The sequence below is a fragment of the Uloborus diversus genome, chromosome 2, assembly GCF_026930045.1.
Source record: "Uloborus diversus isolate 005 chromosome 2, Udiv.v.3.1, whole genome shotgun sequence".
NCBI lineage: Eukaryota > Metazoa > Arthropoda > Arachnida > Araneae > Uloboridae > Uloborus > Uloborus diversus.
This window is the reverse complement of record NC_072732.1, coordinates 1,499,161-1,526,286: the sequence shown is the minus strand read 5'-3', so window position 1 is coordinate 1,526,286 and position 27,126 is coordinate 1,499,161. Positions and strand designations below refer to the sequence as shown.

Genomic DNA, 27,126 nt, shown 5'->3' with positions numbered 1-27,126 from the left:
ATCTTGTTTTGAAATCGGTACTTTCACAAAAATCAAGTAATAAAATCTGTAGCTTCCCAAAAACATCGAAAATTTCACAAAAATTCGCATTTTAAAATATAAAATTTGTTTCTCTGTTTAAAACAAAATATACTCATAAAATAATATTCTAAGCAGGTTTATATGAACAATCGCTTAAATAGAAACCTTTTTGTAGTATTTTAACCAATTTTAGCAGTTTCTCGCCTAAGTGTATTTATGCATTATTGCAATCTTTCAACATCTGTTTTGGGAAACCATTTTTCTTATAATTTCCTATATTGTTCACAGTACATAGCCCATTAAGCTGAAATTACGATGGTATTTTTCATACTTTTTCATACTTCGTAGGTTTTTAGCTCCCCCTCCCCTCCCCAAAAAACAAAATCTGTTAAAAATAATACTAGATGACATTTACACTTTTAGAACTAAAATTTCACTTGTTTTACTTCTCTTTTACAAAAATTAGGATTAGGATGAATTTAAAATTTTCACAAAAACAATGCTGATTTAAAAAAAAAAAAAACTTTCACAAAAATATAATGATGCAATACTTTCACAAAAATAGGTAGCGAGAAAAAAATCCTGGATTGGCCCCTGCTTGAAGGCTACTCAGATATACTAATCACAACATTTTGTTGCTGCCAGGTTAGGTTTGCCGAAATTAAAAATGTGGAGGTAACCAGAACAAGTAATAGAAGACACTCTCATCTGTTCTGAGGCAAGAGTTGGTCATAGTAGGCCTGAAGAAAAATTTTCCGATGAAATCCTGTCCAGGAATATACATAACCCAAGTTATGTATATTCCTGGTTTATTATATATTAATTATATTTTATTATTATTATTTATATTATTTTATTATTTATTTATTATTATTATTATTTATAATGTTATACATAACCCAAGAAAGCCCTCTTATGTACTTTGTGTTTCTCGATTATTGTGTTTGACGGAAGTCGTGTCTCTTTCCAGTTCTACCTGCAGGACACGAAGAGCAGCAATGGGACGTTTGTCAACAACCAGAGGCTCAGCAAGGGGTCGGAGGAGTCCCCCGCCAGGGAAGTGTGCTCCGGGGACATTGTGCAGTTCGGAGTAGACGTCGTTGAAAATTCTAGGAAAGGTGAGACTACCCTCCTCCGACCAAATTCAGTCATTCTGTGCAGACTAGAGGCGTAAAATTTAAGGAAAGTTAGAGCCGGTGGCAAAAAAAGTTTTTTCCCGTTTTTTTCTGTAAATAATGAAATAATTGAATTTTTGCATAGTAAAACGTAATTAAATAGCCATATTTTCTTAGAAAACATTAGAAAGGTTAAATATTTATAGATGTATGCAATCCATGTCATTTTTTTCTTCATAGCAGCCCCAAAGCAGAATACTACTAAATTTGCGACGTACGTCACAGAACAGGTGCCTGAGCCGCAGAACAATTCTGTTCAAATGTGAGAGGAAAACTCAGACAAATTTTCTGCAAAATTCTACAGATTTCTGTGAAATTCCTGCAGAAAATCTACAGAAACTGCAGTTTTGCTACAAATATCTTCCAACTCAAGATAGAATTGTGCAAAAATTCTGCAAATTTCTTTAAATTAGAAGAAAATCTAAAATTCTAGGAAATTACGACAATTCGGCGGAAAGCTCGCGAAAAATATTGAACTTGAAAAGTTATCTGCAGGAACTTTAGTTTTACTTTAAGGGGCTTAAAGAAATCTGCAGAGTTAGTGCTAAATTCTACATTGAGTTAGAATATATTTGTAGAAAATCGGCAGTTTCTGCTGATTTTCGTCAAAAGTTTCATGTTCTAAATCTCAAAACATTCTGATTTTTCTAGCGTTTTTGCTTCCCCTTTTCCTTATTTTCCCCAATAGATCGTTACCACAGCAACTTCCTCCATAAACGTTTGTTTTGGAAACATGCCAACATTGAAACACGTCCATCGCCAAAACTTGCATGTCTTGTTTGAGGTTTCAATCTTCTGGCATGCTGAAAATATTTGAATTGTTTAGAAAGTTTTGATGTGCTTTATTATAAGCTACCCTAATTCGATTCAGTTTATTTATTATTTTAATAATTCACTTTGTTTTAATTTCTCCTTCATGCCATGTAAAATCCCCCCCCCCCCAAAAAAAAAAAAAAAAAAAAAAACGTGGTTTGACGCCTAGGTTCAGATTTCTTATAAAATTTTGTATCTTTGCATTTTTTATGCATTTGAGAAAGCATATAAAAATGTTTTTTGGAGAATCTTAATCGGTTTAGGTTCCACAGAAATGCATAGCAACAGTGCAGTTTAAAAATTGAAGAAAAAAAAATCCTCCAGTTCAAAACGATTTTGGTTAAGGGCTCCAGATTTGTGGAAAAGAATGCTGGAAGTACTTGCAGAACAATTTTGTCAACTGATTTTATGTTGCAGAACATCGTCAAGTATTCTGCTTTTGGGCATAGCAGAAATATACATCCAACGTTCACTATTCAAAAAATTGACGGGTTGCTTTCTTTGTTAAAAACACCAAAAATTATATAAGTTAGCCATTACCTCACCTTAAATTAACTTAATTAAAAAGAAAATTTGGTACTTAAAGATTCCTATGTTACTGAATGAATATTTTGCACTAAATGTTTTAGTATAAATCAATTTTGTAACTGCTTTAAAAAATAATAAAAATATGTAAATGTAATGAAAGTATGTTTAATGAATTTACAAATAAGTTTGTTATTCATACCTGTGATAATATTTTTTTGCTGGAAAAGAAAAAGTTTTTACTTTTTTTTCTGTAAAGAATGGAAAAAATTGAATTTTTGCATAGTAAAATGTGATTAATAGCCATATTTTCTTAGAAAACATTAAAAATTTTAAATATTTAAAGATGTATGCATCCAACGTTCACTATTAAAAAATTGACCAGTCGCTTTCTTTGTTCAAAACACCAAAAATTATGTAAATTAGTTATTACCTCACCTTATTTTAATGAAATTTTGATACTGTAAGATTTTTAGATATGACTGGAATGAATATTTTGCATCAAATGTTTTAGCATAAATCAATTTCTAGCTGCTTCAAAAAATAACAAGATATTTAATGTAGTTAGTTTATTCATACATGTGATTTAAGATTACATGATGTAAGATAATGGTGATATTATTAATTTTTAATGCCAGTAAAAATAAAATCATTCAGATCATTTCCTCATGAAAGCACTGTTGGTACTTAAGTATTAATGCCACGGCAACAGAAGTTGAGCTAATAAGAAGCAAAAGAATAAAACAATTTATTTAGTGAAAAAAAAGTGTTGCAACACCATCTGTTTGGTTTTTGATAATTAGCGTTTAAAACTGGTTTTTCTTTCAGTTGTTCATGGTTGTATTGTTGCTACTCTTAAACTGTACCTGCCAGATGGGAAGGAAGCAAAGGCGCAGGTAAGAGTTTCAAAGTGCTTATGCAACAAGGTTGGCAAAAACCCGGGTTTTTTTTAAAAAAGCCCATGGACCCAGGGTTTTTTGGGTTTTTTTTTAAATAAAACCCAAAAAAACCCAACTAAAAGTGGGTTTTTTAAAAGAAATGTGGGTTTTTTTGGTATATTTTTAGTGAAAATGTAGGGTACTTGTAGCATATTGTAGCGTAAGTATATGGACAAAGCGCAAAAAATTGTCTTGGGGTAAAAAAAGCTGGAAAACTAGTTAAAATTCAACGTTTTCTGAAGAAAAGTATGAAAGACGACAAAACCCAAGAATGGTGAAGTTTCAGAATTTTTTAGTTTCCATGATTACCAACAGTTAAGGCAAAGTTACTTCTTGAGTAATAAAATCTATTGTCCGTTTTTAATTACATTTTTTTTTTTTTGCATTTTACTTAATCATATTTCATTTTGTTATGCAAAACTTCTGTAGAACCTCAAGTAGTTTAAATCCCTATTTACTGAATTCCAGCTTAATCAAGACATTTCTTTGAATTTTATGTTGCCTGTTTTTCTATTTCTGTGTACAGAGTAAGAAATATTAAACTTTTTCGTAAGATAATGAAAATACTGTACATCCTATTCTGTTTTTCTGTCCGACCATTTGTAAAACCTGTTAATTTCTAAAAAAAAATATAATTTGTTAATTCGAGATTTGTGACGTGTCGGGTTGCAGAAAATAATTCACATGAAAGCCTTTTAACTAGAGTAGTTTCCTATGTACAATCTACAAATATTAATAAAATCAGAGGTGACAGGACTTAGTCAAGATAATTTCAGTTATTTATTTAACCGGTTAAAGAAAAAAGTTAAGTATATTTATTTAAAACCTTTGAAGTATTTTTTTAATGCCGTTAAGAGTTAAGAAATACTATTAATGTTCAAAATTCATTTTTTATGTCCATTGTCTGTGGCGAAGAACAAATAAAATAGAAGTTTGAATTGTAAAAGTATTTAAATTAATTTTTAAAAAAACTTCTCAGAAAATTTAAAAAAACCCAAAAGTGGGTTAAATAATGGGTTTTTTTAAATGGGTTTTTTCAAAAAAAACCCATTGGGTCCAACCCAATTGGGTCCAATCCGGCCAACCCTGTTATGCAATCTGGAAATCCTTTTCAAAGTTCTGAAAAAGAAAAAGAATTTTATTTATTTTTTTATTTATTTTTTTTCAGTTCCTTGAAAAGTCTGGAAAATTGGGGTTAAATATATTTTTCTCTCTGACTGGGCTTGATTTATTTTATCTGTACTAAACTTTTTGTGCACATTTTTCCCGGAAAACTCCTTGAAAGTGCTTGACCCTGTTGAAATACTAATTAATATTTCCCCCCAGGCTTTTTTAGGAGGGTGCTGCCCCCTTCCCCTACCGTTTGATGCACCCTCCTTGCCCCTTGGAAGTTTTAACAAAACTTCATCACAAAATCAAACTTTTTCTTCTAAAGGTAAAGGATTCACTCAAGCCATTGAAGCATAGCTCCTGTTACACTTATCCCTTAGAATCTGCTTAGAATATAAATCTGCAGCATTTTTTTCAATGTTAAAAGTTGAAAAGCTTTTCATTATTTAAAAAAATAACAGCAAAAATAATTCTCTAACAACAACAACTAAAAAAAATTATTCAATGAAAAGTAGCGTTTCATACGTTGCTTTTTATTATGCAATGTTAAAGAAACAAAAAAGACTTTTTTTTAACTATTGAAATGTAAGAATTACTAGTTAAGACTCATTAATTCTCAGTTAATATTTAAACCAAAGCCTGTGAATAATTTGATTGTTATTATATTCTCATGTTCTTTGCTCATAGTGTTAACTAAAACAGCACAAACTTATACAGGGGTGATTGTGTTCCGGTATTTTACCGAATTTCCGGTATTTTCGGACGTATTTCCGGTGTTTTTATGTCCGAAAATACCGGAATTATGTCTTTTTTGTTATGCTTTTATCTCCGTACCACCGCAAATTTTTTTAAATTATATAATACTCATCAAATATACCTGCAAGAGCCTTAAGATGGACACCTATCCCTTAAAATGGACAAATGTCAAGATAATTTTGTATATTACCAGCTCAAAAGTAACTTTGTAACCCATTAAAATTTTAATCAAATGTACACACACTATTTTGACTCTGACTATTGAACTATTTAATACTATGGCATAGGTGCACTTAAGTAATAAGGGCCAAAGTCCCCCCCCCCCCCCGTTCTCGCTTTGAAACTTTCAGGTATTTTTTGGTGAACTCACAATCACCCCTGCTTATAGTACTTATAATTCTGGCACACCTAACCTGGCAGCATTGTGAAGGTTTAGCGAATCCTAATCACAGCATTAGAATACTGCCAGGTCAGGTTTTCCCCAGCTGTAGTTAAGTTTCTGTTTCATTGATGCATTGAATATTTGAAGTTAAATAACATAAAAATATATATTTCTACATTAGAGTTAAAAAAAATTAAGAATTATTAAAGCATTCCCTATAAGTGAAGCATTTCCATTTTTGCTGTTTTGTCAAAAAATGTAGTTTTTCCTTGTAGGTCTTTGGTCCATTCCATGGAAATCAGTAATTTTGTCCCGCACGTGACGTACATTTTTTGTACATCATAAAAAAATAATTTAAAAGGATGATGAACAAAATATTGTTGATTAAAAAAGCACAAACGCATGTGGGACTTCGTAAGAAAAAACTTTCTTCAAAAATTATTTCTTTTTTTACGAAATATAGAAACTGTCACATACGTAACAAAATGACCATTTTCAATGGAATGGGCATATACATTTTTTTTTTTCAGAGGTTTAAATAATTATTTCTAAACTAATGAGAATGTTTCTTTTACGTTGGAACCATAGCTTTCAAAATCTACAATTTGTTTCGTCATTGCTGTATTAATAGAGCAAAAATATGAGCTTATGCATAAGCAAGTTCCCAGAGGCTGACTTTGAAAGTCCCGCACGTGATGCATGCAAATAGATTTTTTTTTAAATAAGAAAATGGTTTAATAAAAATATAATTCTGTCAGGAGTATCTTTGTATCAAATGCAGGGGTAGAAGTAGTCCTATATATCCTATATTTTCAAAAAAAGCATCAAAAGTGTCCTGTATTTCCTATATTTTTTTGCAAATTGTCCTATATTTCCATAGTTTGTTATAAAGATTTATAGAAAATGACTATTGAAAAGCCTTTAAGTTACTTGATATTTTCTCACAAGTTCTCTTCTTTATCTCACAAGTTGACAAAAGATAATTCAAGACTGCTTAAAAACGAGATACATAAGTGTAATTTTTATTTATTTATTTATTTTTTAAATGTCTGCGGGCACTCATCTGTTTAAATTCTGTTGTAAGTATAGAGTATTTTTAACAAAATTTAAAAATTGTTTTAAGAGAAAGCTTCAGTTATCCATATTTGATGACAAGCTCTCCAAACTTATGATAAAGCACTTTGTTAATGAATCTTCACTAACAACAAAATGCGGTGAAGATTCAGCCATCATTAATACATAAAAAGAAGAAAAAAGATCTATTTAAAATATTTAAATGTAGGTAATTATGCAAAAAAAAAAGATTAATATAAAAATTTTTGAGGAATGGGGATTTGATGTACTTGGCAAAAGATGAAATGCAGAAAAATGTTAGGCAAAAGCTTTTCTAAAATATAAATAATTAATGATTGTAAATAGTTGTATTAAATATAAGATTATATAAATAGATTTCAGATTGTTTAATTACATTATTCTTTCAGGAACAGGAAACTCATTCTAAGTATTATTTTTATTTGGGTTTTTAAACGGTATGCAGTATGATTCATTGAGATCATTGATAAAAATTGGTGCCAAAAATAATTAGAAAAAATAAACTATGTATTGTTTATTTTTCACATCAAAATCATTCATAAAACATGTCCTATATTTTTCGTGGAAAATGTCCTATATATTACAAGTCGACCACTTCTACCCCTGCAAATGTAAAGCTTAAAAAAAATTGCTTACCCCTGTGCCATTAAAATGTTAAGGGACATGATGAAATGTTAATGAAATTTGAGCGTATTTTTGTCCCGCACGTGACGCTGGAATGACCCATTAACTAACTTTGCCTGTTTATAAAAAAAATTCGACATTTAAGCATCATCATATTTGGTTCACTGCATTTTTACTTTACTTCAGTTTATATGATGAAGACAAATAAGAATAGTTTAGTTTTTTTTAGTGTATACTGATATTTTTTCCCCATTACGAGTAAGTGCTTCAATGAGGCGGTGGCATTCATATAAAGTTTTGCTTCTCATTCCCAAAAATTGCCAACTTTTGATATAGTGCTGCTATTCAAAACTTATATAATGGTGCTATTCTTTTCGTGTAACAAGGTCATGAAAGTTTTATTGAAGTCATGAAAAAGTCTTGGAAAACCATGGAATTTTTTCATCCAAATAGGGTATGAACCCTCTCTTCACTCATAGTATTAACTAAGGCAGATCAAACTTAATAGTACACTTAACCTGGGGTTTTAAGGTTAGGCACACTTAACCTAGCAGGATTGTGAAGGTTAAGCAAATCCTAATCACTAATCACTGATGCATTGAATATCTGAAGTTAATTAACATAAAATTATATATTTTTTTAATTTAGAGTTGAAAAAATTAAGAATCATAAAAGTGTTCCCTATAAGTGAAGCATTTCCATTTTTGCTGTTTTGTCAAAAAATGTAGTTTTCCCTGATACGTTTTTACTGGTTTCTTTTAAGGCTTTTCCCATTTTTAGCGAAAATGTGCCAACCCTAATTTGTAGGGAAGACGGTTTTCATTTTCGTCTGTGCAGCCGAATTTAGTGCTAATGAAAGAGTAAATGATTTTGTGTTTTTGCACGTAGACATCAGTTTTTGTACATATTTGTTTTGTTTCGTCGACAGTCCTACTACTACAGTTGTGCCATTATCACCCGAGACCTCTGTTTCTTCTCAGGAATTGTATCAACTTTCCCAATATCTTCAGGTAACCATTCTTTATTCCTTTTAAATAAATGATAGGGTTTGTTTATTTAATAATTCAATTAGCATTATCGATTTAATTTTGTATTCGATTTGTATTCCTTATATTGTGCCACTGATCTTTAATTATATTCCTCCCCCCCCCCCCCCACCTTTTTTTTTTAAAAGAAAAAAGTCTTAAATTTGTTATATTTTTTTAATGGGATTATCATGCCTATATTTATTAAATTTCTTTCTCAATTTTTCTCCGCCTATGAGCTATTCAGAATGTGAAATCGTGGAAATATTGCACAAATTCTCCATTTTGAAGTTATTTTGATTATAAAAGCTTTTCCATATATGGCATTTTTTACACTTCTGATGCTTACGTGTTGAAAAATTCTATTTTGTTGCATGTCCTTTGGGAATTGGATTTTTTTTTGTTTTCTGCAGTTTGTTAAGGCTGTAAGCCTAGGCAAGTAAATGCAATTTCCTTTCATTGTAGTTAAAACCATGATTTAAAATTTTCTAAATGAAAGTTCATGATTGCTTAAGCTGAAATAAAATCTCAAGAGTCATCCGACTGAATCCCTTGGATTAAATTTCATTTTAATTTCAATTTTATTAAGCGTCAGTTAAAGTTGTGCATGAATATTCCCAATCAATATTTATTACCTTTTTTTGCCATAACTTTTTTATTTACTGTTTGATTTGCAAGTTATTTTAGAGTTGGTGTGTTGGTAGGAAAAGCTCAAAATAAAATAATATGCTAATCAAACAGTAAATTAAAAAGTCATTTCAAAAAAGGTACCATTATGGACTCTACATAAATGTCAAAAATACCGTAAAGTGGCCCTTGAACTAAAAAATGAAAGTAATAAAAATTGTTCCTATGGCTTCACCATGGGTAATCACCTTGCAGGAAAAACATTATTCACCACAAAATTGAACTGATTGTGTCCTTGGAAAATATCCCAAATTATTCTGTAAAAATCAATTTATTTTTTTCTTTCTTCTCATTTGATGAGCGAGTCCTCTAAAATGATAATTATTAGTTATTAAATATGTAGTGAAAAAAAAACAGAAGTTTATTGTATTCGGATCCAGAGAAAACCTTTGTTTATTACTCAGTTACTGAAATTAGGAAGTACATTTCATCTCCAGAATGGCTAAAAATAATTTAAATATTCTTACTTTTCTCCCTGTAAAATTTTTAAACTAATGTAAGGTTGCATGTTTTTTTTTTTTTTTTCTGTTTTTTCGAAAGTTATGGAAACCAAATTTTGGAATTTTCGTATCTACTGTTATAAAAGACAAAGTTTGTGTTGTGGATTGAATTTAGAAGCCATGTTAAGGAATATTTTTTTAATTATTATTTTATGCAGATCACAAACTTCTCTCAAATTGAGTATTATTAAAATATATTCATCATTAATTTTTATTCTTATGTCATTTACAATGCTTATAAAGCATTGTAAGTGAAATTCAAGTGTAGATACAGTTTAATAGAAATTAATTTTATGCCCCACATTTTTTACTGGAAAAGTCGTATGTTTTTGTATGCTCTTGCAACGCTCTGATCTTATTCTTTATTTTTAAACACAATTCTAAAATACTTTTAGTTGTATTAATAGTGTAGGAAAAAGTGACTGTTGATACAAGAATTCCAGATCTTAAAAACACTTATCGTTTGTCCAGATTTTTTTCCACCTCAATTCTTGTATTGAAAGTGAATGTCTTTATCTTTGTAATGTAGGTATTTATGTTGATGTAAATCATTGTGCGATAAGTTCTCTTGTCTTTATACGATGTAAATGTGTGTTTCCTTTTGGCAGGAAGCTCTTCATAGGGAACAAATATTGGAAAACAAGCTCGGAACACTTCAGAAAGTCGTTGCCAACACTCAGGATGAGTCTGACATCGGATGGAAGGTGATCTCTCTTTTCATTCGTAACGGCGGAAAATATTTCGACAGATATCTATTCCAATCCACACACCCTAAAAGCCACAATGAAAGATGGGGATGGATAGAGAAAAGCGTTCTTTATGCAATATGTTTATGCGTAGGATATGTCTTGTACTGATAAAGAAAAATTATTCAAAAACATTGAGATTCAAACAGAATTTTTTTTTTCTATTTTGATGCTTACTTCATGAAGTTTTCATCATAGCCTTAATAAAACTTTCTTACTTCTGAGATGATTAAGGCAGAATTCAACTGTGTGCCAGGTGGTTGTTCTGCTAGAATTTAACTTCAATGAGGATAAGGGTGATTTGGCCATAAGTTTTTACATGTATAGTTTTAACTGAAAGAACTCAAAACACACCACTTTGACGTGATTAAAAATCAAGCTTCTTCCTTACCCATAAAAGTAAAACAGCAATAAGTATGAATAACGAACGAGTATTCATTTAGAAATGAAAGCATGACATTTAAGCATATAAGCATTTGTAGAATGTCCAAAATCTGAACTAACAAAAACAAAGATCACAAAAAATACCATGCGCTTCATTTAATTAAATAGTACACACACACAAAAAGAAAAAAAAAGCTCTCTACTATGTCTCCCTAAGCGTGCAAAAAGTAGAGTTTCCAAATGTTTAAATAAATTTAAATTCATATTTGTTCCGAAGAAGCCTTGATTCAAAATTTTCATTATGATTACTTTTAATATTGCTGTTAGGCAACAAATTTTTGTAACAATGGGTTTTATATTTAATCGCAGAAAGTAAAGAAATTACATAAAGAGGCCCTGCTATACTAAGAAATTGAAGCCGGAAGTTGCACCGCTGTATCCCAAGATCCTTAGCTTCTTGCTAAATATTTTAAGATACGTCTTGATTCAAAACATTCCATTACTGAATCTCAATTGGTTGTTAATTTAAACTTAGAGATTGTTGCAAGTTCATGAAGCACATTTTTGAAATTGCACTGAAACATGAATTAAAATGCAAACCAATCCGCCAGCTACTTTATACGGTCTCTTTGCGAGATTGGTGAAAACTATACTCGCGAAGCGATCACGTTATCATAACCCCGCTCGTAAATCCGGCTTCAATTTCATCTCCTTTTTACCATAGATGGGGCATCTCTATAGATATTTCGTTATTCTATGTTTAATCATAACATGGGGAAATTACATGAAATTTACTGTTTTCCAACATAACTTTTTTAATCTAAGTTTTTAATTAATAAATTATAGCCTAACTTGCTCCCTCATAATGTAGCTATCTATGGTGAAAAAATGGTTAAAATCCGTCCAGTAGTTTCGAAGTTTACCCCGGACATCTGGACAGAAGTAGCCCTTTATGTATAATAAAATAATAGTTTTAAAAACTAAAAAAAACACGCTTTCGTAGCAAAATGAACTAAAAAGTGAAAAATAATCTTTGGATGATAGTAGTTGAACGATCACTTAATTTTAATGTAATACAAAAAAGCGTGGGGGGCTTCTTATCAGTTTTTTTGAGTTTCTTCCATTTGTTGTCCAAGCAGAAATGTAAATAGACAGCCCCCCACGCTTTTTTGTATTACATTAAAATTAAGTGATGGGTCAGCGACTATCATCCAAAGATTATTTTTCACTTTTTAGTTCATTTTGCTACGAAAGCGTGTTTATTTAGTTTTTATAACTATTATTTTATTTTCTTCTTTTTAGTTTAACTTGTTTTACGAAAAAATATTCATTTCAACATTGTTCAAAATCTTTTATGCTAATCCATCTCAGTCATCGATGTATGTGTGCGGAAATCATATCTGCATTACTTTGGAAATTTGAGATGCATTTGAATAAAAGTTTTGTTCAACAATGGTCTGATCAGCAATGAATTTCCAATTGAAGGCTCACCTCAATTTTGGCACGAAATGAGTTAAAAATAATTATATTTCATGTTCTAATTACCTTGGAACATTGAACCAAATTTTGCCAGATGCAGAAAAATGAAAAATTTTATTTTAAAATAATTTTTGCGAGCATTTTTTAATGTATTTTTTTTAATTTTTTCCTTTTTCACATTGTTGGATTTATGCCAAAATATTGATTAAAATTGGAAGAAACTAACAATTAGAAGAGTTAATTAATCAATTTGGGTCTGAGGTCGCGTGCCAAATTTCAAAAGAATCCGATCGCAGGAAGTGGGCGAAATTTGAGCAGCAAGATTCCGTTACAAAATACATACATACATACATAGATACATACATACAGGTCAAGCTAATAAAAGCGTGTTAAAAATGATTATGCAATCCTAAGAAAGCAATAAATGTCATGCTTGCTCCAGAGAGGCCTTGATTCGAAATTTACATTATGATTACTTTTAATGTTGCTGTTGCAAGGCAACGAATTTTCGAAACAATGGGTTTTATTTTTAATCATTTGATGTGGAAATGACATGACATTTACTGTTTTCGATCACGACGTTTTTAAACTAAGTTTTTAGCAATAAATTACAGCCTAAGTTGTTCCCTGATAATGTAGCTATCTATGCTTAAAAAATGGTTAAAATCCGTCCAGTAGTTTTGAAGTTTACCCCGGACATCCGGACAGAAGTAGCCCTTTATGTACAAAGATAAAGTGCAAGGGTAGAAATTAATAAAAAAGAACACTGGTCCAATGGAGCAAGCAGTAATTACAAAACTTCTCTGATCTATATACACTTTTAGTGGTGTGGACAAAAAATTAAAAATATGTAAAACAAAATTAAAAAGCGTGACAAATGGAGTTGCTAGTTTGTAATTTTCTAATCTGATCGTTTGGGGAAGGAACTGCGGGTGTGTTTCTCTTCAATACGAAGAAAGCTCCAAAACATTATACATAAAAGTATGAGCTTTCAACAGATCTAAAACATAATGATGCTTACCATTTTCGGGAAGAAAACGGGAATAACACTTCCCTTCTTATGGGTCACTAAAATTTATATTCTACTTTTTGAATGGATGTTTTTCGTTATGCAATATTGAAGCCATTTGCAACCTGTTTATCAATAAAAACACATCTAGTTTTGTCATTCAAGTTTCAAAACTGTTCAGTTATTCTTTTTATTCTACTTTTTTCGATCTCAAAATTTTCTAAGCAGTTTATGATACTGTATCGCGTTTCATACGTTTTAAATCAAACTGTGATACAATATTGCTCATTTTCTACCCAGTTAATAATCATATGAACAAATTTAGTTGCTTTAAAATGATGCTATTAATATATTGCTTTATTTGAAACTTTGGGTCAGATGTGCCAATAATGGCAACCCTTAAGGAATTTCTTCTAAAATTATTTCATTTAATATGTATATATAGTTATAGGTAAAACATTCCAGTTTTAAAAAAAAAATTATATTAATCTGTCAACAATATTTAACCTATTTCAATCATTAATCAATATTATTTTCCAATAATCCATGATTATAAAACATTCAAGTAATTATTCAAAAGTAAATAAAAGCTGATTTTTCTTTTTTTTTTTTTTCTTTTAAACCGGAACACTAGGAGTGTGCCTAGTCCTTGCATATCCACTTTCAGTCTAAATTCTAAATATTTATCCTGTACAAAATTAAAGTCCTATCTGATATTAAGATATCATGTAAATAGTAGCTAATTTCTAGTTAAATTATTCTGCGGTTTATTATTTGATCATATCAGTTGGTTATAACACATCAACTTAATTGCAAAACATGCTTTTAATATTCCAAATAATTAGAAATTACTTTCTGGTGCTACCAAATAAATACTTTATTTAGTGAAATTAATCAATAGAAACTGGTTCTATCAGTTTTACTGGCCCAAAAGCCTTAATAGGCTGTACTGTGCCAATTAATTATTAAACCGAGAAATAGGGGTAGCTAAAAACGTTGTATTACTTTTGAGAATATTAAAACACATGGAGTATAGTATCATATTATATGCATTTATTATGCGTTCAATGAAATCGATTATATGGTACATTTTCTTTATTAATGCAAGACCTTATAAACACACTGTATATCTCTTATGTGCTTCCAAAGTTCATCCTGGTAGGGAATGCAATCCCCACTTTTTATCAACAAGTTTTTGCCAACTTTTTATCATTTTAAGTTTTGATTTTTTAAAAAAAAATATTATCTCTCTCACTTTTGATAGTACGTTCTTCAAGGGTAGAATTTTTTCCTGGTTCGCAGGAAGTAGGAAGGTTGAAAGGTCACAGTACCTTTGAAACATTTTTTTTAAAATTTAAGTAAATTTTATATTTTTTTGAAACCATATCATGCACACTTATTTCTTAATCAATAATTTATTTTCAAGATTTAAAAATATTGCCTACTTTTTTTAAAAATTCAATAAAAAAGAAAAAAATTTAATTTCTTTTTTTGAAATCCCTAAAGCTTTATTGTTTTTGCACTAATTAAAAAAAATTTTTTTTTGCTAAATGATCACTATAATCATCATCTGAAAATCTGTGCATTCATTTTGCTTATGAGTTTATTAGAAAATTTTCTGTGATTAATTATGTAAAAAATCAAAGTTAAAAAAAAAAAAATTGGTTTTAAAGGTTTAACATTTGAGTAATTTATAAAATGCTTATCCCATGCACAGTTTTGTCAAATATGTTATCCCAATTTCAAAAAGTATTACTTTAAAGCTGTATCTTTAATAGAAAAAAATCCTTAGGGATTCTAATGACACGAAAACACAAAAATACCACCATCGAGAAAAAACAGTTTAAAGTTTTTCTTTTGCATAAGAACACATAGCGAGCGTGGCCTAAAACCACTCGTAACTTTTTAAATATTTGAACTAAAGCAATGAAACTTTTTCCCTGTGTTTGGACTAGTGTTAGTTTTGAAATATGCAATAAATTTTTTTTTGATTGTTTCATCATTTTTGAGATACTGTAATCACTTAAAGAATTTAAATGAATTGTCGTTCCTTTTTTTTCTTATCTAGAGTATTTTTGCAATATTTCTATTTCAGCTAAGCAATATGAATTTTTTTTTTCCTTTTTTAACTTTAATATTTTATGCTACAAAAAATCTGTCTTAGAATTTGGTTTTATGCTATTTCTATCCCCCTCTGCTTTTTTGTGTACTAATAATAATAATGATAAAAGTAGACTTACGTTAAAAAGAAATTTTTATTTTTGTAAAAACTGTATGTATATTCCGTTTTTTATTTTAAGAAATGCTTTTCTTTCTGTCTACGTTAACCACATCTTTTCTCAATGATTATATTAAGATTATTTTCTTTGTTCAGCTTCTAGCGTAATGGTTTTTATGTACTTTTATGAGTACTGTTATTTTTTATTTTGTTTATTATTATTATTATTTGATATATTTAAATACTATAAATATGAAAAAATAAAGTATTGATAAATTAAAAGCATTTCAAAATGAGTTAAAAAGTTAGAAAAAAAATCAGTTTAAATCAGGGTTGGGATTTTGAACAGGACAGGTGGTTTTTACCAGGGCTGTGGAGTCAAAAAGAAAATGACAGACTCCAGTAGTTTTGGAGTTTTATCTTAAAGTTTTTAATTAACAAGATATTACTTTAGTAGATTTTATTCTGTTGTTAATATTTGCTCATAAAATACAATTTTGCTAAAAATGTAGTTTTGGACAGAACAATAAAAACTGAATTTTACTGTGATTTTTATAGTAGTGACGGAAACTTTGCCAACCGTGGCATGCATTAATGATAAATGTTTCATATAGGATACAAGCATTTTGTGTCTTTAGCTGGGAAATTATTGTAACTGGTTTAGAGAAAACCTGGAGTTGAAGGCTGCTATGAAATACAGTCGAACCTTGATATCTCGAACCTCCTTATCTCGAAACCCTTGATGTCTCGAAAAAATATTTTTCCCCTGCATTTTATATAAAAACCCCTATGTATTTTCCATAGTTATCTCGAAATTTATTTTTCGAAAACCTTGATATGTCGAAATTTTTGCACAGAAGCAAGTTTCAGTCCTCTTTTTTTTTTTTTTTTTTGCCAATTTTTGTAGTAAAATCAGTTCCAGGGACCAGTTTTCATCTCTCTTCTTGGAAGCTGTGATTAGAGGATTGAAGCAAGATAATAGGGGAGTGTTGGTATGATAGGGGTGCAGTGTTTTCCCCAGAGTTTAGAATCTTTGTGCATTTCTCTCGAACATGTTGTCCACTTTGAGGAAAGGGGGTTGATTTTTCGCCAGATACTTTTCAAGTGAAAACAGAAAAGGCATTCCTCATTTTCATCTTTCTGCTTTTTTAACTCCTACAAAATGGCTGCTGAGAACTTTTTAAATGTGAGGTTACTGGTTAAAGATAAAATTAGAATTTTTAAATTTTTAGGTGAAAAAACCAAGTTGAAATTGTTGTTCATTTCAAAATCTCTTCCTTTGCACTTTCGACAATTATAAAATTTCAAATCTAGTAAAATATTGAAGACTACTTTATTAATTATAATTCAAAGTGGTTTCATAGTACATATATAAATGCATATAGCGTACATGTGTGTAATTGTGAGAGTTTCTAGTGTAATTTTTTCAAAACCCTGATAACTCAAAAACTCGATATCTCAAAATATTTTCCCGTCCCGAGAGATTTGAGATATCGAGGTTGTACTGTATTCTTCATCCAAAGTTTCACAAGTGTCCACTGGTGTGCCAATTTTTTCCATGTCTACTGTTGGGTGTTTACTGTTTTTTTTTTTTTTTTTTTGTCCTCGAAAAGTTATGAGACTTTGTCATTTCAGGCTCTCATTGAAGAGGATCGGCTCCTCAGTCGCATCGAAACGTTGGAAAGCCAGTTGCAGACTTGTGGCAAGGTGAGTTGTAAAATAAGGACATTTTTTCACATAAGCTTTCATTTTGTTCAAACGGTTGTCTACCAAAAGTTTGGGGGGAAGATGCATTTGTTGTTCAGATCTTAGGTACGCTGTCATTGAATTTCTTATCTGATTCCTGCACACACAAAATTTCAAGCATAAACTTATATATTGCCTGTAAACAGAAGAGAGGTTCTCCTACCATTTGTATCGATTATCTTAAAATGCTTTTACTTTTTGCACTTGCATCCCTTTGCTTCTCACTGTTTCAATGCATTGTTTTTAATTAAAATTTGAAAAAAAAAAAAAAAAATCTGACACCTGCTCCCAATGTGTTCAGAAGATTCTTAATTTTTGAAACCTTCTCCCGAACTCCTTAATAAACTAAATATCTGCTAAGTTTTTTCATCAAAACAATGAAATTCCCCTCAGAAGGGTTTTTTCTGTGATTAGAATTTCAGAAAAAATCCTTGTGGTGAAACGTTCGGGATCGCAAAAACGAAATCTTTTCACACAGGTAGCTATTCGTCGTCGGTGAACACTTTTGGGACCAACTTCGCGCACACCTTGAGCATGTTCAAATGCACCGTTACAAAACCATGAACCTCAGATTTTGGAAAATTTAACATTTGGGCAATTAAACTGTTATGTACAGAATATCAAACGCCATTAGCGAAGATATCTGACATATTCTAATACTGTCTAACACTAAGCAGAGTGAATATTACACATTACAAGGAAAGATACTTCTGCTATAAAAAGCTTTTATTTAAAAGCCTAAAATAGTTGGTAAGTTAAAGAAATGACAATGTACGTTTGCAAAACAGGGTGGATGAACATTTAACTTCATACCTGTAAGGTGAATATTCTAAATAACACACACAATTCGGACATGAGGGAAAAAAAGAGCACCATGTTACAAGATAGCCACACACCAAATACCACACAAAACCCTCTGTGATCTTACTTCTTATATCCCACAGAAAAAACACAGTTGATGCCCACTCATGGCGCCATCTACCGGACAGTGAGACAAACAATGTGAAAATTGATACGTATATATTAATGATGACAATAGAGGGTTGTTTAAATGGCAAGACCAATTATGTCTGAATATATTATCTTTACTAATAATAAAGCAGAAAGTCTCTCTGTCCGGAGGATGTCTGGATGTCCGTAGGATGTCTGTGACGCGCATAGCGCTTAAACCGTTCGGCCGATTTTCATGAAATTTGGCACAAAGTTAGTATGTAGCATGGGGGTGTGCACCTCCAAGCGATGTTTCGAAAATTCGATGTGGTTCTTTTTCTATTCCAATTTTAAGAAAAAAAGTATCATAAATTACGAAATTATCGTAACGTGGAACCGTAACATGGGCACAAGCCAGTTGGCGAGATAAGAAATTATCATGACGTGGAACCGTAACATGGGTACAAGCCAACTGGCGAGAAAATTCACCATACATTATTTGTAAATATACAGGCGAACCAAAAGGCCTTTTGATTTTTCTATTGCGGGCGAAGCCGTGCGGGTATCACTAGTACAACATAAACGAATACTTAGTCGATGGTCTCGGTTCAAAACTTTGCGCACGCGAGTCACATTGTCGAAGTCGAAGGTCTTCCGGCACCGTCTTCATCGGCGACCTTTTCCCGATCTGCCAAAAAGACCTGGTGCCACCGAAACACACCACTTCTTGCTAAAGCAACATCTGGGTAAGCCTGCTTGATCATATCAAACGTCTCTGTCGCAGATTTACTGAGTTTGACGCAGAATTTAATCGCGCACTTCTGCTCTAACTGATAGACATAGTATGTCAATCTAAGTGAAGGTTTATTATCATTATTTATTACTAGTGGCACCCGCACGGCTTCGCCCGTAATAGAAAAATTAAAGGTCTTTTGGTTCGCTTCTATATTTACAAATAATGTATGGTGAATGTTCTCGCCAATTGGCTTGTACCGACGTTACAGTTCCACGTTATGATCACTTCGTATCTCGCCCATTGGCTTGTGCCCATGTTACGGTTCCACGTTTATGATCATTTCGTAATTGACTCGTGCATCTTATGATATTTTTTTTCTTAAAATTGGAGTAGAAAAAGAACCACATCGAATGTTCGAAAAATCGCTTGGAGGTGCACACCCCCATGCTACAAACTAACTTTGTGCCAAATTTCATGAAAATCGGCCGAACGGTTTAGGCGCTATGCACGTCACAGAGATCCTACAGATATCCTACAGACATCCAGACATCCTCCGGACAGAGAGACATTGAGCTTTATTATTAGTAAAGATGTTACATAACATTTAGATATTTGCAGTTTTCATATCATTGTTCCTTAACGAACGCTAGAATCCGTGACGTAACTAGTCTTGGAATAGAGAACGGCACGTGTAGTGGGCGTTGCCCGTGGCGTGACTACTTTGACGTCGATCCTTCTTGAACATGTGACGTCACGTGCACACGCTTCGGGCTCGGCCACTGAAGATCACGATCAGGTAGCATTGAAGTTGTGAGCATTAAGTGTAGTGAAATTAGACTGACTACACCGCTAGTAGAAGTGAACCTGCAAAACATGTCCACAGCCTGAAGTTGAAGAAAAAGAAAAACACGTGGAGCATTTTTCCTCAAGGAAAATCTGTATTTATTATCTTCAAAAGATTTCTAAAGTTGTCAAACAACTTCATTGATATTTAAAAAACATTTAGAAAAATAAACAAATATTAGCCGCTATTATACAACGAAACATTAAGTTTACGAACATGCTGATTCCAAGGAATATAAGGCATTACCGTAACACTCAAAAATAGGCTAAAGGCGTTTTATAACTTTAAAATTGACATCACGTTGTATTACGCCCTGCCAGGAGTAAAGAGCACTGGCAGACATCACGAAATCACGATGAATTACTACGTGCAATACATTGCGGCTATGTGAGGTGAGAGAGAGAGCGAAAAAAAATCGCTCGAAGTATTTAAGGTCTTCACATGGCTTTCAAATTAAGAATATGCAAAATACAAGATGTGTTGCCAATGAAAGAAAGTTAAAGATATGTTGCCAATCAAAAAGTAACTCAAGCAAAAAAAAAACTTCGCGGTTATAAGATACAATGAACTCGTGACTCGGTTCACCCAAAAGTTCATTCATTTGACTGAGTTATTGCAACCGATCGCACAAATGACGTCACAACGTGATGCAATGTTTACACCGAAAAAGGATTGATTCTGCATGATGCAAAAACGTATTTTTAATGATTTTTTTTTTTTCAAATTAAGTGATTCTTTCACTTTTTGTGAAAGTTTAAATTAAAAATCTAACAGAAGTGAAGATATGCTAATGAGATTCTGAATATAAGCGAAGCTGTTATCAGTTGATCTCTCTCTCACTCCTTGCACAGCCTAGACGCGTTGGCTCATGTCAGGCAAGCCAACTTGCTGTTTGTTCAGCAAGCTTAGGCTGTTAGCCTTTTTTTTGTTTAATTGAAGTAGTATGACGTTTGTCCATCGAAGACTTCGATCCTCATGAACGATAGTCGGGTCAATCGATAATTACTTACTAGTCTAGGTCAACGGGGTATTTGCAATAATGGTGTACTTATCCTTATTTACTTTTTGTTAGAGCCATATACTTTGTTTTTATCTTTTAATAAATTAATTGATGTTTAATGAGCTATTCGTCTTCAATTATACTGATTCACGAACTCCAATTTCACTCTGCTAAATGTATTACATTGTTTGGGCAAGAGTTAGTTCCAATCATACCTTCCCATCCAACACTAACGAACGCTGCATTTTCGGCTTGCACCACTCACAGAAACACGTCAAGCGAAAATGCCTGTCCTGACTCTCCAGGTGCTCGGAGACAATCGACTAGTCGCTCGTTCGTTAGCTAGTAATGCCCTCTAGCTCCGAAGTACAGTCGCGGCGGAAAAAAATCAGTCCTATTACCAGGGTTCGTACGGGTTATGGAAATCTTGGAAAGTCATGGAAAAAAAATAAGCAAGTTTCAGACCTGGAAAAGTCATGGAAAATTGAAATTTTCAGTCTAAGTCATGGAAATTTATTTTCAATCATGGAAAAATGTTCTGGGAAAAAAGTAACAGTAGCTAAAAAAAAGCATTAGAAATCTTGAGTGACTTAGTATTGCACCATAAAAGCTATTTAAACTGGAAAATTGAACGATCTCAAAAAACATTGCATCCGAGTTCGTTTCCATCACTCCTAAATCTTTATTTTAAAATTTATCAGAGTTTATCTCAATTTGCTGAAGATTTTGGACAATCTTCAATCATGCGATAAGACACAGAAATAGGGGAATTTTAATGCTCAAAAACAGTAGTGCCCAATATACGGCCCACAAAACTAATCCATGCGACCCACTGGTACGTTCAGTGTCATTATTCAAACATGTTCTGGAATTTCTGAACCTATTCATTTATATATGCATTTGAAAATGTACAAATAAGTACATTTAAATCAAAAGATTTATTTACTATGAAATGTTTTTTTTTTTTTTAAATAAATATCTGGTTTAGAAACATGAATTTACTAAAGAATGTGGCTTTATTTTAAAGAACCAAAAAATTGTCAAGTTTACACTAAAAGGCAACTTTTGAAGCAAATTTATTGAAACTTAGTAATGATTCATTCAACCTTTTCCCCAATCATTATCATTCTGCCTGTTTAAAAAAAATAGTCGCCATGTTTAAGCATCATTCACTGTAGTTTTAACTTAAACTTATATGATGAAAACAGGTAAGAATTCAGTTTTTTAGGTGTACACTGATATTTTTTCAATCACATAGTGGCATTCACATAAAACTTTTGCTAATGCTCATTTCCAAAAAAAAAATCGCAAGTTTGATATTAAATAGTACTATTCTCTTCGTGTAACAAGGTCATGAAAATTTTCATGAAGTCATGGAAAAGTTCTGGAAAAGTCATGGAATTTTTTCATCCAAATAGAGTATGAACCCTGTATTACTTTCCGGACAAACCCTGTATGAAAACTATGTATGTTCAATACATAGTTTTCATATACAAGTTAATGAAAAGATGTTAATCCACTATAATATTAAAATCTGTTCGCGTCCGTTTGTCTGTCTGAAGATCTATCTTCTCGAGAACCGCTGCGAATCGAGAGTCTAATAAGATATCGATCAATTCGAAATTTTCCAAAGAAAAAACAATAGGACCAATCTCGTAATTGTGCGACTTTAAATAGCGGATATCTTAATTAAAACGTTAATGAACATAGCGTTATTGAGGAATTTTTATTTCTTTCCTGTTTCCATTTTGCATATGGGTAAGCAAGTAAAATTCTAATAATTGTTTTAAAAGAGATTTTTTGGCTGCTGTCCAAATCTTAAAACAACGTTTCCATCTAGAATTTCATTTTAAATTAGTTTGAAATTGGTTGCTTTATTCAGAAATAGCCTTTATTTTATCGTCTGTCCTTTTTTTATTTTTTACATTCAACGTTCTTAACTCTTTTCAGCATATGAAAGTTGTTTCTTTAGCTATGTTTATTGATTGAAGTGTAAGTTTATCATTCAACGGCCTCATATTTTGATACATTTAGGATGTGCGACTAATTATGTTTATTTTGTTGAACTTTTTCCCGTCACATGGGTGAGTTTTCGAATTGTAAAAACTCTCTTTTTCCTTCCTGTTTATATATTTGAAATACAGTTTGTATCGTTAAAAGAACATGTTAAACTAAGAATGTTTGGATTTCTTTAAGTGAAACAGAGTTGAAAAAAAAGATTGTGTTTAAGGATTTTCACTAAAGCTAAATTGGAATCTGATGACTTTTTATTAAATTAATGCTTATTGGTACTTATTTAGTCTTGGTGCTTTAGTTTCACGTAATCAACCAAAAAGTGTGTGTCATTCTATGTAAAAAGCTGATTGTAATTGTACATAAATAGTTCAGATATATTCTATCAGATTTAATTCAGTGTAAAGTGAGCACAGATTATAGTTGATAATGCATATATTTTCATCTTTTGTGCTAATTGAAAATATTCATAATTTGTATCATTGATAAGTATGATTAACGTTAAAGAGATTTTTGCCAAAAATATGCTCTACTGGTGTTTTGCAAACCTTGCATTACGCGTATTTAATTACTCCTTAGCGCTTTAGAAACTGATGTCAGAGTAATACAAAAACATCATTTGGATATCTCTTTCATTTTTTAAGTAGCCCGTGCAACGCCAGGCAAGCAGCTAGTAGTTAATGAAAAGTTGTTTATTTCATTTTCCTTCTTTGAAAAACTATTATTTCCCAAAAAATGAAGTAGAACATTTTTGTTCTGCTATTCTTACATCTTTACTTGCAAACAGAAATGTTTGTTATCACTTATAAAGGAAAAAAAAAAAAAACTTATGCCTCTTTTAAAACATTTTTTTTCAAACCGAGAAGATTTTTTATTTATTTTTTAACTGAAAATAGAAGTTTTAGTTTCCAAAATTTGGGTCCAGTGCTATTACAGAATTTCTGCACCTCTACGAGCTTAATTTAAGAAATCACAACTGTCTGACCACAGACTGTATGGAAAGGCAAACATTGGGTTTAGAGGTGGAAATGAACATGTCTATTAGTTTTTAGGGATGTCAACTTTTGCAGATGCATATTAGCCTCTAAGTTTAGCAGAGTCTCATTGAAATGAGCGGAACACGCTCATTGAATTGATTTTTTCCCCCTCATTCAGATAGACTCGTCTTAACTGGACGTTTGCCAATTCCATATAATCCCTGGTTGTACTCTGTACTTATATCTTTAAAATTCCTTTTACACTCAATATTTAGCTACTTTTTAATGTTCATGCTACTACCCCCCCAATGTTATGCATAAGTCCCTTTTAATGTTGATGTACGGTTAAGAGAACTGGTTATTGAATGTGAAAAAACATAAAATTTCTCAAACACAAACTTATATATTGTGGAATTACATGTTGTAATAATCAAACACAGTTGCTGTCCCCTCCCCCCAACTTCTATACTTGCAATCCCTACAAGGCGTAACACTTCAAAGGGAGTTACTTAGCTTAAACAAATTGAATTTTGTCAAATATTTCAAAAACTTACTAGAGTATTTCGAAATTTGAATTCATTTTAACTTTAAAGGTTTTTTTTTTTTTTTTTTTGTGGAATACTTTTGAAATTTTTTTTTTTTTTTGAAGTTAATAGATATTGCTCAGTTTATTAATTAATAGTGATAGAAAGTGGTAAAATGTATTAATGCTATAGAGGTATTAGTGTTCCTTATCAGCATGTTCTCGTTCAAGATTTGAAATTATAAAATCTTCAAAAAATCTAATTGGTACGTTCTTTTCTTGTGTCTTATGCAACCAGCAGTGATTTTATCAAAAAAAAGAAAGAAAGAAAAAAAGAATCCTTTTGAAAAATTAGAATATTTCCAGCTAGGATTCTAAATATCAATTTTTTGTGAAATGTTTGATTAGATTGTGTTGCTGCTCAAAACTTGCACAAATTGACGGCTCTTCAGTGGTAGCTAACGTAAAATGCCGCTTTTTTAAATGTCAGTTTCAGTTAATGAAAAATTGAAAGTGAGCAATATGCAAGACATAGCATTTAAGCTATCGAGGCTCATAGTTGTAAAATGCTGATGTAAATTGTGCTGTCATAAAATCTGAATTTTAGTCTTTTGCTTACATTTTTGGGTTAGATTTTTATTAAGGCAATTATTTTTTTAAATATCATTTATCAACATTGCTGGCTTCCAAAGTCATAATGATAGTTAAAGGTCGTCAAATCTGATTGAAAGGAATTCCAAGAGACCTTTAAAATGAGTTCGTCTTATCCAAAAAACGATAAACGATAAACCTTAGAACGGGGATCGCAAAGGCAGGTCTTAGCAAATAATTCGTTAAAAGGGTGATTGATTGAACAAAGTTTGACTGTACAGGGTTTGTACGCTCCTTCAAAACTCCTTTAATACTCCTTCATTCAGGAAACTTTTTGGAAGGGCCCTTCAAACTCCTTCATTTTAGTTCTAACTCCTTCAAAACTCCTTCTTTTTCAGTTCAAGGCTACATAGTTTTCTATTTTGACAGTAACATAAAATACTTCGATCAACAACTTAATATCGTCACAAGGGCAAAGGTATACGGATGATTTTGATGTAGTAATTTTGTATATTTATATTTTTCATAAAGATGTGATTTACAAATTAATCACAGAAGTCATAAAAGTTTAAAGTGAAAATATTATTAGAAGCCTAAGACATTTCATAAGTGAAGTAAAACGTGCTTAAATGGTGCTTGGCTATTTTTTCAAGTTTTATGATTATAGCTTTTCCCTCCACCAAACTCTCAGCAGCAAAAGTCAGTTTGTTTAATTTTTTTTTTTAAAAGTATTTAAAGATACATAAGTAGAAGTACTATATTAAGTGATTGTGTTAAAGAAAAAAATTGTGTTTAGTGAATCGCAGTTACGATATTGTAGAAAGGGTCATCCACATCCACAAGTAATGTTAAGCCTTGAGGGGGAGACGGGTTCATTAAATTGTGACAAGGGGAACAGAGAGGGTGACAAAAAGTGACACCACTTAGTTATTATAATAATGTGACATGTGACAAGAGGAGTAGTAAAATGAAGTGTGACACTTGGTGACAAAGGGGAAGGGAGACAAATACAGTCAGACCTCTATATATCGAAGTAGCAAGTTGCCGGATAAAAATTCGATATATAGAAATTTCGATATATGGAAATTATTTTATTTTATCATAAAAGTCTCCTAAAACATTAAAATTAAAGCTAATTTTTGTGCATGAAATCCTATTTCTAATTTATACGAGCATCGTATTAAATGAAAATTAATAACTGAAAAATGAACAGAAATTACATTTTTACATCAACATACATCTTCATATTCTTCGGCAATTCAACTTGATCCGCAAAATAAGGGGGATTTTCGTTTTGACAATGTAATCAAGAGAAAAGTAAATAAAGCAATCTACCCAACTTGAATGATTTTTACTGAAGCTAAAAAGACTAGGAATGATAACCAACAGAGAAAAGGGATAACTTGAAACCGATTTTACAGTGCTACCTGTTAAAACTAAGATTTGAAATAAAGTTGAGAGAATTTAAGAACTCCAGAACGAAACAGCGACCTATCTACACACCCCTCAACCCCAGATTCCTTATGAGTTTTGTAGCATCCTTCGAACATAATTTTCTCCCATAACCTTCAGTTTTCATGAGACAAACAGTTAAAAGTGAGAAAAAAAATCTACGAATGTCTCGAAATTTTTTTCGATATATAGAGAATTTTTCAATATATAGAAACAATTTTTCTATGTAATGAACATAGAAATTTGCTGGAATTTCGATATAAGGAAAATTTCGATATGTGGAAGTTCGATATATGGAGGTTCGACTGTATATTGAAAACACAAAGTCACATCACTTAAGGTCTGCCCATTGGTACTCCTTCAAAATCACATTTTACTCCTTCAAAACTTCTCCAAAACTCCTTCATTTTATTTCTGAAATTGAGTACGAACCCTGCTGTAATTATGTGTCTTGAATAACTTTTTCCTGTTTGCCAGTGCATTTGAACTGTGTTGGTTTAATATTGAGTAATATTTAGCTTGAAATATTTCTTGGTTGGATTTGTAATTGTTTCGTGGTGACATTTTTCTGTATTTTTCTCCTCCAGAATGTGACGGAAGAAAAGCTGAAGGACGATGTAGTGAAGCTGCAAGAAGATAAAGACAAATACCAAATAGCAGCAAAAGTAAGAGCAATTCTGTGACTGATTCATCGTATGACGCATATTTCAGTTCTGAGTTATGATAAACTTATCGAAAGTTTTTTCCTGACTTGATTCATGTTTATAATTCCAGCTAAATATTTTACGTTGTTAACTTTGCAACAATAATAGTGGAGAATATCAAATGGT

General features: G+C 31.4%; 1 protein-coding gene across 1 annotated transcript in view; it reads left to right on the top strand.

The window, feature by feature from the left end:
• Positions 1-27,126, top strand: part of LOC129217729 (sarcolemmal membrane-associated protein-like) — a 62,538-nt gene that overhangs the window by 385 nt on the left and 35,027 nt on the right. Inside the window, exons 2-7 of the mRNA XM_054852065.1 lie at positions 992-1,139; positions 3,363-3,426; positions 8,362-8,446; positions 10,257-10,352; positions 17,120-17,191; positions 26,884-26,961. Coding sequence (XP_054708040.1) covers positions 992-1,139; positions 3,363-3,426; positions 8,362-8,446; positions 10,257-10,352; positions 17,120-17,191; positions 26,884-26,961 — 543 coding nt within the window. The remainder of the gene's footprint in view (positions 1-991; positions 1,140-3,362; positions 3,427-8,361; positions 8,447-10,256; positions 10,353-17,119; positions 17,192-26,883; positions 26,962-27,126) is intronic.